The sequence below is a fragment of the Mytilus edulis genome, chromosome 10, assembly GCF_963676685.1.
Source record: "Mytilus edulis chromosome 10, xbMytEdul2.2, whole genome shotgun sequence".
Lineage (NCBI taxonomy): Eukaryota > Metazoa > Mollusca > Bivalvia > Mytilida > Mytilidae > Mytilus > Mytilus edulis.
The window spans coordinates 80,842,730-80,860,654 of record NC_092353.1 but is presented as its reverse complement, the minus strand read 5'-3'; the positions used below and the strand labels follow the sequence as shown (position 1 = coordinate 80,860,654).

The window sequence follows — 17,925 nt, the reverse complement described above, 5'->3', positions numbered from 1 at the left end:
CTATAAAGGGCAATAACTCCTTAATGGGTCAATTGACCATTTTGGTCATGTTGACTTATTTGTAGTTCTTACTTTGCTGTACATTATTGCTGTTTACAGTTTATCTCTATCTATAATAATATTCAAGATAATAACCAAAAGCTGCAAAATTTTCTTAAAATTACAATTCAGGGGCAGCAACACAACAAAAAGATAGATCTTGACCTAATGAACATTTTTTTCCACAGCATATTTGCTCCTAATGCTTTGGTTTCAGAGATATAAACCAAAAACTACATTTTACCCTATGTACTATTTTTAGTCATCTTGGTTCATGGGCGGGGTCATCGGACACATTTTTCAAACTAGATACCCCATTAATGATTGTGGCAGAGTTTGGTTAAATTTCGCCCAGTAGTTTCAGAGGAGAAGATAACTCCTTAAGGGGTCTCTTGACAATTTTGGTCATGTTGACTTATTTGTAGATCTTACTTTGCTGTATATTATTGCTATTTACAGTTTATCTCTATCTATAATAATATTCAAGAGAATAACCAAACACTGCAAAATTTCCTTAAAATGTCTAATTCAGGAGCAGCAACCCAACAACAGGTTGTCTGATTTGTCTGAAAATTTCAGGGCAGATAGATCTTGACCTGATAAACAACCGGTCAGATTTGCTCTAAATGCTTTGGTTTCAAAGATATAAGCCAAAATCAACATTTATCCCTATGTTCTATTTTTAGCCATGACGGCCATCTTGGTTGGTTGGCCGGGTCACCGGACACATTTTTTAAACTAGATACCCTAGTGAAGATTGTGGCCAAGTTTGGTCCAGTAGTTTCATAGGAGAAGATTTTTGTAAAAGTTAACGACAACGGATGAAGGAAGACGATGAACGCCAAGTGATGAGAAAAGCTCACTTGGCCCTTTGGGCCAGGTGAGCTAAAAATGTAATAACTATTTTCACCAGATGTCCTTCAAATTAAAGACTAGATTAGAGTGTTGTTCCGATGATCGGAATAAGTCGAAAATCAGTTGGTTGGGCCTGGCGATGTCAATAATCGATTGGGATTTTGTTAAATCAATTGTCGTTATAGTTTCCGTACTTTTAGCTTATCAACTTTCGGTCCGTTTGCGGTTTGCATTTTATATGCGCAGTCAAACAAATAATAACAAAAAATATCAGTCGATGACAATAACAATGTCAAACGTCCTATAATTAAAAGACATAACCAATTTCCTTCTTTATAAATGTGACAAAAGCATTGACTATAAATATATACAGATTGATGGAATGTTATCTAAAATTAATAACTTTGTATGAAATACTTTCTTTCAAAACCGGAACTTGTTACTTGAGAGTGTTGCAAATTGCCTTTTATTAATGTTTTATCCATTTGTAGCGTCAAAAACGTCATATTCCTTTCCAAATTGCTTGTCAAACATTGTTTATTTTTGAAATTTTTCCGCTATTGAAAAATATAAAAATCACAAATCGGATACAGTTCAACTATGTAATAATTCCGCATTTGCAATTATAAGTTCAGACGCACCAATTACACAATTGACAGAAAAATAATGATCACAAAAGTGAAAAAAAGCATTCTACACGAATTAAAAGACATTGGCTTAATCCCCTTTGTTTACTGTATATATTTCAATGCAAATGCATTGTTTTATTTTTTTCTGTTAATTTTAAATTTCTTAAAGTTAAAAACTTTATATATCGTTTCTTAATTAGAAGCATTCAAATGTATATATATGTACAGCTATGTTATTGAAATTGTAATGTGAGTTACACCATTGAAATTTAGAAATGTAAGTGTCACTGTTGGTAATCAATGTTGTAATTATGAGATAAAATATGTTCAATCTGAATCTTGATCCTTATTAATTCATTGTTTTAATTGCTAAATAAAATATGAAAAGGAAACAAAAGATCAAATATGAATATATAAACTCTGCAATGATATGGAATATACACATTAGACATGTACAATGAGACTAAATGCAGGATTTCATTTAAAAAAAAAAGGGCAAGGTATTATGATGCGATTATAATTGATAGTCGGTTGGTTGCTGTCAACCGATTGTAATAGATAATCGGTTGGTAATTTCAACAGATTATCCAACACTACTAGATTAAGCCCTTATCAGACCTTCTCCTTTATTTTGTGGAAAGTCAGAATGTAATATAAACATACACTCTTGAGAACTGGAAATGAAAAAAAAGATACACTCTTTAAAAAGTGGTTTCTTTGAAATATCAAACAAACAATCTGTTAAGTCAATGTTTTCCCCACGTTTCAAAAGAAATTTATTTGCTTATAAATGAAAGAACTACTGTTCAATCAACTTGGTAAAAATGGGAAATTGATTATGACACAAGTAATTAAAGAAACTGTTGTGAACTTGGGTGTCTAGATGACTTAATTTGGCATTAAAATTAGAAATATCATATCATAGGGAACTTGTGTACTAAATTTCAAGTTGATTGGACTTCAACTTCATCAAGAACTACCTTGATCAAAAACTTTAACCTGAAGCGGGACAGATGGACGAACAAACACATAGACCAGAAAACAAAATGCCCTTCTACTATCGTTAAGTTGGGCATAAAATTGATTTGGCTCACAATGTTTATCAATACGGTGGTGTATACTTTAGGCATTAATCTAGCATAACCCCAACTTGCTGAAGTTCTTTATCATAATTGAAATTTTTTTTTTTTTTTTAAATGTATATGTAGTATAGTATTAACTTTATAAATTAAGTTAGGTCTTGTAATGCACATGCTTAATTGTATTTTTTGGGCAAAATGTTCTAATTAACTATAATAGACAATTTTACACTGCAAATTGGTCCGCCACTACTTAAAACCACACAAGTGAAGTTCCTACTGTATATCTCTTTCTTTTTAAAACATTTGTTGTCAAAATGAAAAAAAAATATTGTTGCATGACAATCACATCAGAACATTTATTTCAGAGACATATCTACAAAATGTAGAGACAATTCAGCTAAAATGCATAAAAGGCTAAATGTTTCTATACTTGGCTTTCCACATGCACCCTACAAAATGAAAATTACAAAACCTTAGTTTAATCCATGGATATCTCAGTAAAATTTGGATGAACTTTTTTAAATGTTTAAAATTTATTAGTAATTTCCCTGAAGCTTAAATTGTTTCTGAAGGAGGCATAAATGATAGAAGGGTCAATACCACTAATGACTATCATGACTATAGGCCTGAAAAACCTTGAACAGAAAAATATTTATCTCTTTCATGTCTTTTGGTTTTCGTTTCTTTTTGTAAACATCAAAAGTAAAAACATGAGATATATAAAGGACACAGACACTTGTTTCTGTTAATTGTAGGTTTACTATATACACTCGTATGAAAATTCACATGGTCAAGATACGTGTAGCTAATGAAAGTGTTTTATTGTTTTTATTCCATAGATATTACCAACATTCCCTTGCATTTCTAATGAATAAACACTCATCATTCTGTCTGTAATTGATTAAATTGAGACAAAACATGTTTCACGTACCTAGAGAATACCCTTCAAACTGAATAACACACTTGACTTGTGATGAAAGTGGATATCAAATACCCTTACACCTTATCGCTTTTATCCGCCATAACTGGACATCACACAGGTTCCCGAAAAATTTTGACGACATAATACAAAATATCTGAAGCCACAATGGAAAAGTGATTGTTGTAGGACGTCAAGGGTGCAGGTCGTTTCGTAACTAGTTGATCGTAACTTACTAGGTCGTTTCGTACCTGAGGCGTTTTGTAACCTTATATCAATATATAATAATAATATGAGTCGTACATTTAGGTTACTTAAAAAATAATAAAAAGACCTATTGATGTACATACATATATCTATATTCATTTATTAAATAATTGATTGCACATAATTTTACACTTTACAAGTACAGTTTTGCACACATGCGAATAGAACAGAAGAATTTAAATTGTCCATCATCATTTAGATGTACCCTGTCTTTATCAAAATATTTAGTCTTCTGCCACGTGCTTTGATGTCTCCAATACTTGACACCACTCATCTTTATGATGCTGAGTTCTTTATTAATCTTCTTTTTTTTCTATCATAAGTTGTTTCTTTCATGTTTCTTGTTTTTAGTCTGACGATATTGGAGCCTATTACTACAGAAGGAACACCTAAGAGCTTGACATATTTTGCGAGTTGTACAATCTCTGAGGTGGTGTGTGATGAAAAAAACAAAAAAACTTTAACTCCGCCAATGCCAGTCCCCAGCACGGGTGAAAAAGGAGGAGGGTAATGCAATTGCGTGTAAAAGTGAGAAAAAAATAAACAATAATTATTTTTAGGTCGTGTGCCATTAATCAACTTAATTATTTTTCACCTACTATAATTACTTTTTATTACCAGGGCTCACACTACTTCAGAATTATAGGGAGAAGTGACTTCTTTTTTTGAAACTGATAGGGAGAAGTGGTGAGATTTGAAAGAGAAGTGCTCATTCGCACGGTGCGCTACAATGTTTGGATTTTACAATAGTATAAAGGGCCATATATGTAAATAATGTTCTTTTTATATTGTTCAATTCATATCTGAGTAAAAAATTACAATTAAAGTAACATTTGAAATTAAAAGTTGTTTAAGTTTTACTAAGGTTCTTGTGAGAAACTACCAAGTAAATATCTAGCACTAAAAAAAAATAATTTTTATTTTAAAAAAAGTAAAGAAATAATTATAATACGTATATCAATTACAATTTAATTAAAAATTATCTTGTGTATGAAATTCAGTGTTTCTCATATATAAAATATAAAAGTTATTAAGCTGGACCAAAATATATTGATATTAGTATAATAGTCTCAGAGTTAAGCAACTTTAATCAATAGTTTGAAACAATCCATAAAAAAATATAGGGAATTATATACACCAATCAATTAGATGTAACCAAAAGTCTCTTAATACGTGTAGAATGCGTAATTTTTCCCTTTGGGATCAATACTCCTCTGTCAGCTGTTTCATCCGTACGTCCGTAGTAATTATTGTAAAAGTACGGATTTCGGTCATAGCTGGTCCGGTTCAGATCCGTAGTTTAGAAATCGGTCAATGGCGGTCGAATGCAAGAAAATTTACAAAAATAAACGATGTTTGACAAGTTATTTGGAAAGGAACATGACGTTTTTAATGCAGTAAATGGATTAAAAATTTATTGGAGGCAACTTTTATCACATTTAAATGAAGTAACAAACTTATTTTGCCGCCGAAATTTAGGTTGATGTACGTTTTAGAGCAACAAGCACCAAAACTTGCGGAAATGCACGAAGTGATAAAAAGTCGTATTTTTATCAAATAACCTGCTACACACTGCGAAGACAATGCTTCAACCTCTTTTCTAAAGATAATTAATCGTTTATGTCTGAATTTCTTTAATTATCAATAAAAAATTGATGTTTCATCAACTTGGTAAAAATTGAAAATGTCCGATGACGGAAGCAACTGAAAGCGAGTATCGTCAAGAACAGGGCGACTTGTTTTCCCTTTTGGGGGTCGGGGAAAGCGAAGTGACGGTCGAGAAAGCGACTTCTTCGCCCAAGTTGCCTGGTAGCGTGAGCCCTGTATTACCTGTCATTAGTTGTCATAAAACATTAAAGCTGTGACCGAGCGTATTTACCAAGTAGCCAATAATTAAAAAGATTTAAGAATGTTTTAAATTAAAAAACATTACAATATTGTTATTATTAGATGAAAAATTTGATCATTTATAAATAATAACTTTAACTGTTTCATTTAAACTATTTGATTTAAACTAACATTTTATAACTATATATAATTACACCAGGTACGAAACGTCTCGGTTACTAATCAGCGTAGTAACGAATCGACCAGGTTATAAAGCAACATGTATTTGATGTCAGCACCGTCTTCATAATATAAATAGAATAACAATAAATTTTGCCTGCAGCCTGGTCTTATTTCTGTGGCAATAAGTTCCCTTATGATTAGTGTTATTTTTGATCAGAATAGACTTGTACATGTATCTCACGGAGCTGGCATGTACAGATGTAAGCTGTAAGGTAAACACAAATAAGAAGCTGAACACGCACATGCTAGTTGTCAAGTAAGAACGAATCAATATTGCCCTTTATTGCGACATTTTAACCACAAAATGTTTATGTGTTGTATATAAATGGGTAGTGTATTACCTGTTTTATGTCATGAATTCATCGGTTTAGTCAATAAAATGTAAATAAACGGAAATAACTTTGAAGCGGATACGCTTATGTTGTTTGGACGGCGATACCTTGGTAATGTTCACTTCCTCTAAATCAAGCCACAGTTTCGAACTCATACTTTATTGTTGTTTTCTCATACTTCTACTTAAGCGAAAATAAAAATACAATATCATTGACGAAAAAATATAAATAAAAGCAACTTTCTGAAAAATATTACCGATATATTTATTCGAAAATACCAGCAGGTGCTTCGTTAGCTTTGTATGATAGATATTGTGATAAAGTGTTCATTTACCAAATCAGACCAACCATGAGAAAAGAAAAGCAACACGTGATTTTTATATTTCGTTCTATATAAATGAAATAGTTGATGTTTTTTTTTGGTGGTGATCAGATGATTAATTCCTTACGTCATAACTAAAACCCCTTTCCCTTTTCATGAATGTGACCTACAGAATTAGACTATTTACCGGGTTTGTAATAACATAAGCAACACGACAGGTGCCACATGTGGAGCAGGATCTGCTTACCCTTCCGTATCACCTGAGATAACCCCCAGTTTTTATTGGGCTTCGTATTGCTTAGTCTTCAGTTTTCTATGTTGCTTCATATGTATTATTATTATTATTTGTCTGTTTGACTTTTTACGTTTTTAGCCATGGCGTTATCCGTTTATTTTCTATCTATGAGTTTGACTTTCCTTCTTGTATCATCCCCCCCCCCCCCCCCCAACCCCCTCTTCTTTAATGTTAGTAATGTATAACTGCATGAACACTTATATTAACAAAGTTAATTTGGTATTATTTTTATATGTTTGAAAATTATGACTTTTGTTTATAAATATATAGCTTTGGCACATGTGCTTGGCTTTGATTTACCCTAAATACCTTGATATAACACAAGGTACTTAGGGAGCTACCATTTGATTTTTATGGGGGGGGGGGGCAAGAATGAAATTTGAAAAAAATAGGCAGGACAGGAGTTTTGAGTAAAAAAAAGGCAGGATGAGACACTTTGCAAAAAAAAAAAGGCAGGATGACAATTTAGGTAAAAAAAGTCAGGATAAACTAATAAAAAAAAATGAAGGACCGAATAGAGTGAAAAATAAAAAGGCAGGACAGAGATTACAACTAAAAAAAATGCAGGACAAAATTTTTCATTCTAGCCCCCCATAAAAATCCAATGGTAGCTCCCTTAACTTGCGTATTTGAAAAAAATGTCCTGAACTTCCGTTATATTTTGATTATCGGTTCTCTCCCCCATTTTTCGTAAACCCAGGAATATATATTTAATCAGAAGTCCATTACCATTACTAGTATAAATGGACTTCTGATATAATTCATTGACTGCTCCGTGGTTAATCTAAATTGATTGATTTTATATTAGATATACTGTTTCCAGCCTTTAGTTGTTAATTTCTATGCAATTTGGTCTCTTGTGGAGAGATATCCCATTAGCAATCATACCACACCTTCTTATGTTTATAAGTTTAACCTCAGCTATAAGGACTTTTAGATCTCCTTAATTATGTCAAATATTTTTTTAATGTGACCATTTGCAACCGTTTGAAGTTAAGCATTGTGTACTTCTAAGAAGTTCTTATCACATCGATTATAAAAAAGCAAAGGTTAGTGTTATCTGCAATCCGCTTCTAACTAACTTTCAAATACTATGTATGCCTTTAAGTTATAAAAGGTATATAAAATAAATGATAAATAAATTTTCTGGTTCTTTTTGCTTGTGTATTTGGTATATAAATCTAATTACGTGTTTGGAAATCCTGAACTAGTTTTGTTTGTAAAGTCTGTGTTACATTTGTGGTGTCGTACTTGAAACGACCACACTTGTTGGGTCGGGCTATTTACATTTGGTCCGTCGGTCTGTCTGTCCCTTTATTTATTGTTTACCTCAAGGTTTATTGGAAGTGTTTTTAGTTTTACTCTAACCCATATAGATCTATAATATAGAATTAGCGTGGGATGGTACTTCATATTTGAGCAATAAAAATAACTAGACATACTTATATAGGTGCAGTATATTTCTGGACCACTACCCAAACTATAGTGTTGGGACTGTGATTTCTCTAGTAAATTGGTATTATCAGATCCTTGTATATTTGGTAACGGTCCAGATTGTCATTCCAGTTGTTCATTTAGTCTGACACTAGGATAGCATGACTGCGGTCTAGGTCAAAGGTTAGGATCTGGTTGGCCCTCGGAGTAGTCTAGACCTTCTTTATTTACCATTGGTGATAGAATCCAGAAGTCACACTTAACTGAGACTTGGAGAGTACTGAACTTCAGACATCTTGTTTGAAAATTATGACTTTTGTTTATAAATATACAGCTTTGGCACATGTGCTTGGCTTTGATTTACTCTAAATACCTTGATATAACACAAGGTACTTAACCTGCGTATTTAAAAAAAAAATGTCCTGAACTTCCGTTATATTTTGATTATCGGTTCTCTCCCCCATATTTCGTAAACCCAGGAATATATATTTAATCAGAAGTCCATTACCATTACTAGTATAAATGGACTTCTGATATAATTCATTGACTGCTCCATAGTTAATTTAAATTGATTGATTTTATATTAGATATACTGTTCCCAGCCTTTAGTTGTTAATTTCTAAGCCATTTGGTCTCTTGTGGAGAGATATCCCATTAGCAATCATACCACACCTTCTTATGTTTATAAGCTTAACCTCAGCTATAAGGACTTTTAGATCTCCTTAATTATGTCAAATATTTTTTTAATGTGACCATTTGCAACCGTTTGAAGTTAAGCATTGTGTACTTCTAAGAAGTTCTTATCACATCGATTATAAAAAAGCAAAGTTTAGTGTTATCTGCAATCAGCTTCTAACTAACTTTCAAATACTATGTATGCCTTTAAGTTATAAAAGGTATATAAAATAAATGATAAATAAATTTTCTGGTTCTTTTTGCTTGTGTATTTGGTATATAAATCTAATTACGTGTTTGGAAATCCTGAACTACCCCTGTGGTGTCGTACTTGAAACGACCACACTTGTTGGGTCGGGCTATTTCACATTTGGTCCGTCGGTCTGTCTGTCCCTTTATTTATTGTTTACCTCAAGGTTTATTGGAAGTGTTTTTAGTTTTACTCTAACCCATATAGATCTATAATATAGAATTAGCGTGGGATGGTACTTCATATTTGAGCAATAAAAATAACTAGACATACTTATATAGGTGCAGTATATTTCTGGACCACTACCCAAACTATAGTGTTGGGACTGTGATTTCTCTAGTAAATTGGTATTATCAGATCCTTGTATATTTGGTAACGGTCCAGATTGTCATTCCAGTTGTTCATTTAGTCTGACACTAGGATAGCATGACTGCGGTCTAGGTCAAAGGTTAGGATCTGGTTGGCCCTCGGAGTAGTCTAGACCTTCTTTATTTACCATTGGTGATAGAATCCAGAAGTCACACTTAACTGAGACTTGGAGAGTACTGAACTTCAGACATCTTGTTCCAGAACACATGTTTAAATAAATTATAATCTGGTGGCATAGACTGGTAAAAATTATACCTAATAAAACTCTTAATATATTCTAGACGGGCATCACTTTAATAGAAGTCCTAGAGCGAAAGCATAGGCCGAAAATTACCCTCGAGATAGATTAAATAAAAAATTAGGTTCTGTCTAGTTTATATAAAGTTTCGGTTAAGGTCGCATAGACAGTACCCCAGTTTCGTTTCAATATACAACAAATATCTTTAATATAAATTAAAAGTATGATTGCTACGTTTTCAACATGGCCGGAGTGGTACACGGTCGTAACGTCAAAGGCCGAATCAACCAAGTCCCAACTGGATCTATTGCCGAAACGTCCTGTTTCTTATGATTGTGGATTTTTCGTTTTGAATTTTCCTCGGAGTTCAGTATTTTTGTGAATTTACTTTTTATGCTTTACAGAAATTATAGTGTGTGAAAATTTACAATAAGCGAATATATAACATGTAATTAGTCAATTTCCCTGCAATCAGACCTCATTGTGAAAACGTTTCTGATAATTTTTTAAACAATATAAGCCTTATAAACCGTGATTGGCAAGTGAAATATTCTCAGTTTGTTTGTTTATGGTTACTTTTTTATATATTGAAATTATATAAAAATTGTGTTTCGTTTCCTTTTGAGATATTGCAAGAGGTATTCTATAATTTATTTGATCAAGGCATGGGTGCACAGTTGGTACACATGATTGTCCGATAATGTCTCAAATTAACACTTTAAACTGAGCTGTTCTAGTGTTATCACTGAGTCTGAGGTAAAATCTAGAGAGATCATCATAACGGAAGTCTACGTTGCAAAATGGTACATGTGTTTTCAGTTGTCTGCTTCTCCCTCTTTGTCGGTGTTTTGCCAGTTTCCTCAGCCGATGACGGACAGTGCTACACATTTGGTGGTGACAGGCAATGTTATGCATCTCCAGGAGGGCATGTCTATCCACAGGAAACTCGCAGAACGTCAGGACACGCAATTCAGTGGAGTCAAGCTGTCAGTATGTTTCACCTTAAATGAAAAATTATTCAATTGATTAATATAAAAACAAAACTTACACTCAAGACACAGAATCCCATTTGGGTTCGATAATAAATACAATATAAGATAAGCACAAGTTCATAAAGTTAAATATACCAATTTGGGATAAACTTCCAAGTACTGAGTACATCCATAAGGGAGGGGGGATAGGACCTTTATCAGGACTCCGGGTCGGGTGTTTTTACGCTCGGGATTTCGGGATTGACACTTTCGGGATCCGGGAATATCTTTATTCCAATTTTGGGACCTCATGATTTCGTTTTTTTAAGCCCAGGATTTGGGGATTTCATGTTTTTAAGCCCTGGATTTCGGGAACAGGACCCCTCCTATCCCCCCTCATAAGGCATAACCATGATTACATGCAGTCTTTTATCATTAATGTCATATTTTATTAAAATATCGAAATTAATTACATGTCATGCTTATTATAATCAACATTAATATATCAAGATGAACATGAGGAAAGTTGAAGAAATGATACACTAAATGGTTACCACGGGGATATGAAGTGCCAACTCCATCCATGGACAGATTAAATTGTCAAAATTAAACTAAAGTTAAGGGAAGACGCATACACTAAGAGTATTCACTGGTATACATGTCATTTTGTTTATTTCAGTTTCAAAGCCAGCTCCTGATTGGAATGGTACAGCTGTGATTGATGGAGCATTTAAGGATATCAGACTAGTAGATTTCAAAGGAAAATGGCTGGTATTCTTCTTTTATCCTCTTGATTTGTAAGTAGCACTTTGTAGTGAACTTCTGGTAACAAAAGGTATTTACTACTGTCATGAATGTTGTCATACAACATGTACAACACTAGTTATATTTGAAATAAAAATACCTACTTACCTGTTAATTGAAGAAGAAGAAACATGTGATAATTATATATTTGTTTTATTATGTTTTATGTTGTTAGAACTTGAATCACTTGAATAAACAAACAAACAAATATTTTATTGCTAATCAAAGTGCCCACAAGGAGCAAATCAAAATTAATACAGTATGAATTAAGACACAATGTTATGATCAACATGATTAACAAGCAGAAGTACTTTTATTTATTTTCTTCAACATGTCAACATCAGATGATCCAAGAGCATTGTACTTGATCAGTGATCCAAAAATACAGTTATACATGTACTATAACAGATTTATTTAAAAAAAAATCAAAATATTTAATTTGATTAAACTTAAAGCACATATTACATGTATGATAATTTGTGTTATCCAAGTGTACAACATACATGATGTATTCAACATGTTCAGCATGACAAATAATGTAAATTAAAAAATACATAAAAAGAGAAAAGAAAATGAATATCAACAATCATCCAAAGTAGTAAGTCAAAGTTGTCTTCATAAGGTGTATGGTTTTAAAGAAAATTTGATCATTAATATTTTTGACTGTATAGTACAAAATTGTTATGCATTTTAAATATTTATTTTTATTTTTACAGCACATTTGTTTGTCCAACAGAAATTATTGCGTTTAGTGACAGGGCTAAAGAGTTTGAGAAGATAAACACTCAGGTCATTGCATGTTCTGTAGACTCACAATTTACTCATTTAGCTTGGTAAGTTAAAACATCATTGTTTGTGAATGAACTGATTTTTTTCATACCTCTTTTTGATATTAGTCTATTTTTCATTCACTTGCAAGAAAAACTGATAAAGAATTATAATACATGTATCTATACATCTGTTATTATGTATTGTCCACTCCTCACAAACTTGCTTGTACCATAAATACAGTCTTGCATCATCAGTGGCGGATCCAGAACTTTTCCTAAGGGGGGGGCCCGCTCCAGTCATGCTCAATGATTCCCAATATAATCAACCAAATTTTTCCCCCGAAAGGGGGGCCCCCTGGATCTGCCTATGATCATATTCCCTATGTGAAGATAAGGAGAGCTTGATTCTTCTAGAGGTTAAATGTCAATTTTAAAAAATCAAAAAATCAAAGGTTTCGCTGTATGTACAATGATCATGATGATGTACTTTATTTGTATACACAATGTATATACATTGTATTACCACTTTTTTATTAGAGGGTAAACAGAAACCTCTGCTTTTAATTTTTAGGAATTTTCAGTCCCATAAGTTTTATTTAGAACACTGAAAAGCTAGCGATATGAGTGTGTCCCTATCATCAGTGGGTTTACTTACAAGAAGACAATACATTGCTGTTGTATATGAATTAAACCTTTAAAAACCGAAATTTCAAGGCAGAATCATGTAGTAACATAAATACACCTCTGCAATAACAGTAAGTAAACTGGATCCCTGTCATCTGCAATAACAGTAAGTAAACTGGATCCCTGTCATCTGCAATAACAATAAGTAAACTGGATCCCTGTCATCTGCAAACCATTGGATGTAACATCTGGTTTATATTGGATAAAATTGACAAAATTTTCCCTCTTAATATTTATGTAATTTCAGGATAAGTAAGGCTAGAAACGAGGGAGGACTAGGACCAATCAAAATTCCTCTTTTGTCTGACATCACACATGAAATCTCCAAAGCGTATGGTGTATTCTTACAAGATTTAGGACATAGTTTAAGGTAAAAACTTTTGTCCTAATTTTATCATAATTATTATGTTTATTAGCTTTCACTACTTCAAAACAAATGATTGTAGAATAAATCATCTGAGAATTCAAATATAAAAAAATATTAAACAAGTGACCAAACAACACAAAGTATAATTCTTGATTCCCCCCAAAAAGCATGAAAAAGGAGACGTAGTATGATTGCCAATGAGACAATTACTCATTAGAGACAAGGATGTGGATGTATTTAACTATGGTCACTGTAGGCTTTTAACAATGAGAAAAACAATATTTGATAAAAAAAAAGAAAAAAGCAATAAAATGCCTGACATGATGAAATATGAAAAAAAAAGAAAAGAGGAAAACAACTGCCTGATTTTAACCTATACAACAAATGACTACGCAATATTGAGAAGACGGGATAAAACGACAACAACTGGATTACAGTTTCTTGACTTGTGAAATGCATGTAAAGAATGTGTCAGGATTAAACAGGCTTTGTGTGCTACATTAAAATTACATTTCAAATGTCACATTGCAAATATTTGATACGCATTCACATGTATTATATACATTTTTTAACCCATGTTTCACTTGATCATTCATTTTGTTCACTATTGTATTATTCTGAACCATTTTTGTGTGATATTTTCAGAGGTTTGTTCATCATTGATCCTAAAGGGATATTACGACAGATCACAATGAATGATCTCCCTGTGGGTAGATCTGTTGACGAGACATTGAGATTAGTACAGGCCTTCCAGTATACAGACAAGCATGGAGAAGTATGCCCAGCTGGGTGGAAACCAGGCAGTGATACAGTATGTAGTATTGTCAATTCTGATAAGTTTGAAATCAGATATAAATATGTTTTTTTTCTGGTCAAAAGAACTATCACTCATACCACAACTTCTTTTTCATATCATATTTAGTCTCTGTTAAAGACTTTTTTCGGTTATATATAATATATATTTTGACAATACAAAATTATGCCTTTTAGCATTAAACTGATTTCATTCTGATTTATTTTGGTGGTTTCCAATTTGAGAAAGTAATGCTCTTTTTATGTTAATTATTTGTTAGGGTTTATTCTGTTAGTTATTTCTATACATAACGTAATAGAAATTAAACCCATTACAATAATTTCTGTATTTATAGTACATAAGAAAAGGATGATTTGATCATTGTTTTTCTATTTTCAGATCATTCCAGACCCTAAGGAAGCTCAGAAGTATTTCAGTAAACAGAAGAATTCAGACTAGAAATCATCTTCAAAGTACAGATTACAAAGACACAAGGAATTCTTCTCTGTTATATTTAAATTACAATTAATATTTTCTTATCCAGTGCAATAATCTATTTTTATGTTACTGACTTTTGACTAGATGTTATGAAAAAAGTCCATTGCTAAAGGTACATCTCAACCTAGTTGTTTTATCAATGAATGTAAAAAAAGGGCTGTTCTATTGAATATTCCATTTCTACCTTCCCACATTAATCAGATTTTCTTTCATTTTATTGGTATCAGTTGTTATATAAGGAATAAAACTGATATCTAAGCATAATAAATTATTAGAAGGGGGGCTATTCTATCTGTTTGGCTTCACCAGATTTCAGAATGGTTTATTAACCCATTTGCTCTGTTAAGTGTTAAGTTAAAGAAATGTGTTTGGTCACCATGGAAAACATGAACTATATCTTTATAATTTAATTTTGGATGTAACATGTCTTCTGATTGGCTGAAGTTGTTTTGTTTATCAGCCCATAGACATAATTTAGTCATATGACCGTGACGTCAACAACGTTTTTTCATGGTTTTCTCAGGTTTAAAATGGAATTTAGAATTAAATTATATTAAGAAATAACTGTAATATTTTTTCTGTCTATTTGTAATAACCTAAAAAATGTGGTGCACACTTCAAAATAACCAGCTACACGGGTTATTCAGTGTGCAACACATTTTTTATGTTATTTCTTCATAGACAGAAAAAATATTAGTCATTCCTTAAGGAAATTGTAAATTGAGTATGTTTTATTGTTATTTCTATAATTGAAACATCATCCATTTTAAGTGGAATTTCTGGGAATCCTTGCTTTGAATATACACACAAATGTAAAAATCTAAAACAAAAATGGCTACTGAAAGCTGAACAGTTCCATTGGTTGTAGGAAAGTGTCTTAGTTTACAAGGGAGGTAACCTGATGTATACTTCTTTATTTTTTCAGTTTTGGAGTTCATGTGTTTAAAGTGAAATATCTTCCAATCTTGGTAATAAATTTTGTATTTGTGTTAATTGGTTGCTGTCTCTATGGTGTTTGACATAATAACCTTTTATAGACACATGTGGTTTCAGTTGGAAAAATCAAAAAAAAATCAGATATAACTTTATTTGAAAAAATCTTGCTCATTTTTGTGAGTAGAAATGATGCCTTTATCGTTTTAGTTTGTTGTGTTAGAATAAAAAAAAATATCAAGAAAAAGAAAATTGTAAGATAGTTTTAAATACATTAGAAATATAATTATGCAAGATGTAGAAATTTACAATACATATCTGCTGAAGACCTTACTATAGGCATTAGGTCAAATTTATTGTCAGTTTTTGTGAATATATTGAAATGCTTTTTATTTTCAATATTATGTTTTAACAATGTGCAACTGTGTTAAAAGCAGAAAATCCTTTTTTTTCTTCAATGTTATTAGTTCTTTAATAGTTTATTTTGAACAGGTGTTTGAACTTAAGTAGTTTTCATCCTCTATAATAAATTAAATTAAATTATTATTGTGTAGTGTATATGTCTATTGCTTACTGTATAGCAAATATTTATTGAGAAGGGTATTATATCTAGTATATCAAGCCAGCAATCATCACATTGTATATTTCTGTCTTGAATTTAAGAAAAGCAGCTGTATAATAATCAGGGGCAGATCCAGCCATTTAAAAAAGGGTAAAAGGGGGGGGGGGGGTTCCAGCTACATGCTCCCATTCAAATGCATTGATCGGCCAAAAAAAAAAGGGCGGTTCCAACCTCTGGAACCACACCCCACCCCTGGATCCGCCAATGATAATTTAAGAATTAAATTTAATTTGATGCAAATATTCAAACTTTTTGTCAATTATGGCAAGTTTTTTGGCTTTAGAGTTTGATATATTTATTTAAAAAAATGACAATGTAACCAATCTTGATATTGTAAAATGTGGGAGAGAATATTTGAAAGGTTTTTTTTCTTCGGCATTCACAATTGTATGTATTCTTGTAGGTTAAGTTACCTGCAGAGTATTTTTTGTTGCAGCATTTCATTTAAATGTTTATAAGTATCATAAGTATGACTGTTTAATCATAAATATTTGAATCACAAATGCATTCTGTGTATATCAGGTACAAAGATAGAAAATTCAAGTCTATTTTTCTAAAACTACCATGTGATACTTACCCGTAATACCAGATACTGTAAGGGTAACTAATTTATTAAGAATCCTGTCCTTACCTGAGTTACCTTAAGAGGGTATATATCCTCCTTTAGCACTGAAGTACCAAAGATAGTTTAAAAGACAAATTCTAATTGCTATATATATGTGTTTTTTAATTTCTGTCAATACTTTTTCACTAAACAGCACTAGCAAAGCTTTAAAAGGCTACATAATGTGACCTTATTAGTAGATTTTGACTAAAAATGTGTCATTAAAATTGTTAAATCACTTTTCATTTGTCGAAGGGTTTTGAATGATTTTTCTGTGTGTATGAACAAATAATGCATATATGGAAATTTTACATGTTAGGTGAAAGGGGTTAATATTTATTTGTAGGTGAAAAGTTTACTTGTTGTTGAAATGGGTTATTGTTTATCTGTATTAAATATAAAGCATAAAATGACACTAATTTTTTACCGTTAAACTTGATATATCTTTTCTTTATCAAGATAGAATGTGGTGGAAATAATGTATAAATGCATTTTAAATTTTTTCAGAGTTATGTGGTAAAAAGTTGAGCTGCAATAAGAAATCACCAAACAAAATAATTTATGCATGTAGTTACTTAATCGTCCAAAAATTGTAACATTTCATTTTTATTCTATAGTAATATAAATTCAACTGTAGTGACATTAAAGTCTCTAAGTATATATTGATTATGTAAGAAAATCCATTGCATTGTGAAATCCTGTTGTATGAATGATATTATATGTTAAGCTATATTTGTATGTTGTAGGGTTTATTTACTTGTTCGTTAAAGGAAGCTATTTTCAATAATAAAAAATATTCTAAGATATTGTTTCTACAATTATTTTTTTATACAAACATTACATGTACGTTCCGGAAAAGACCATTTCAATGTTGTGTGCGTATGGACCCTGCTTAATACAAGACTGTCACTTAAGAGTATTACATATATGGCACATCCAATTGGATACTATATTCTGATTCAATTAAATAAATCACCAGAAGCAATATGAAAAAGACTAGTTTAAAGAAAAATATACTCTGTAGTTGATTTTTATGCCCCCGCAGCCGTAGTGCAGGGGGGCATTAAGGTTTTCCCTTGTCCATCTGTACGAAGGTACCTCCC

General features: G+C 31.8%; 2 protein-coding genes across 4 annotated transcripts in view; one reads left to right on the top strand and one right to left on the bottom strand.

Annotated features, from left to right (window-relative positions):
- LOC139492007 (coiled-coil domain-containing protein 181-like) overlaps positions 1–6,346 on the bottom strand; it is a 32,156-nt gene extending 25,810 nt beyond the window's left edge. For 2 of the 3 annotated variants that reach the window (XM_071280033.1, XM_071280035.1), the window contains exon 1: positions 6,203–6,335. The gene's annotated coding sequence lies outside the window, so the exon portion shown is untranslated. Of the gene's footprint in view, positions 1–6,202 lie in introns of all 3 variants that reach the window. The other variant, XM_071280034.1, reaches the window with a different exon arrangement.
- Positions 6,347–10,496: 4,150 nt separating this feature from the next.
- On the top strand, positions 10,497–17,626 carry LOC139492006 (peroxiredoxin-2-like). The gene is made up of 6 exons (XM_071280032.1): positions 10,497–10,766; positions 11,427–11,544; positions 12,268–12,384; positions 13,253–13,375; positions 14,018–14,183; positions 14,565–17,626. Exons 1-6 carry the CDS (start codon positions 10,577–10,579, stop codon positions 14,622–14,624), a joined length of 774 nt encoding a protein of 257 aa, XP_071136133.1. The 5' UTR covers positions 10,497–10,576; the 3' UTR covers positions 14,625–17,626.
- Positions 17,627–17,925: the final 299 nt, after the last annotated feature.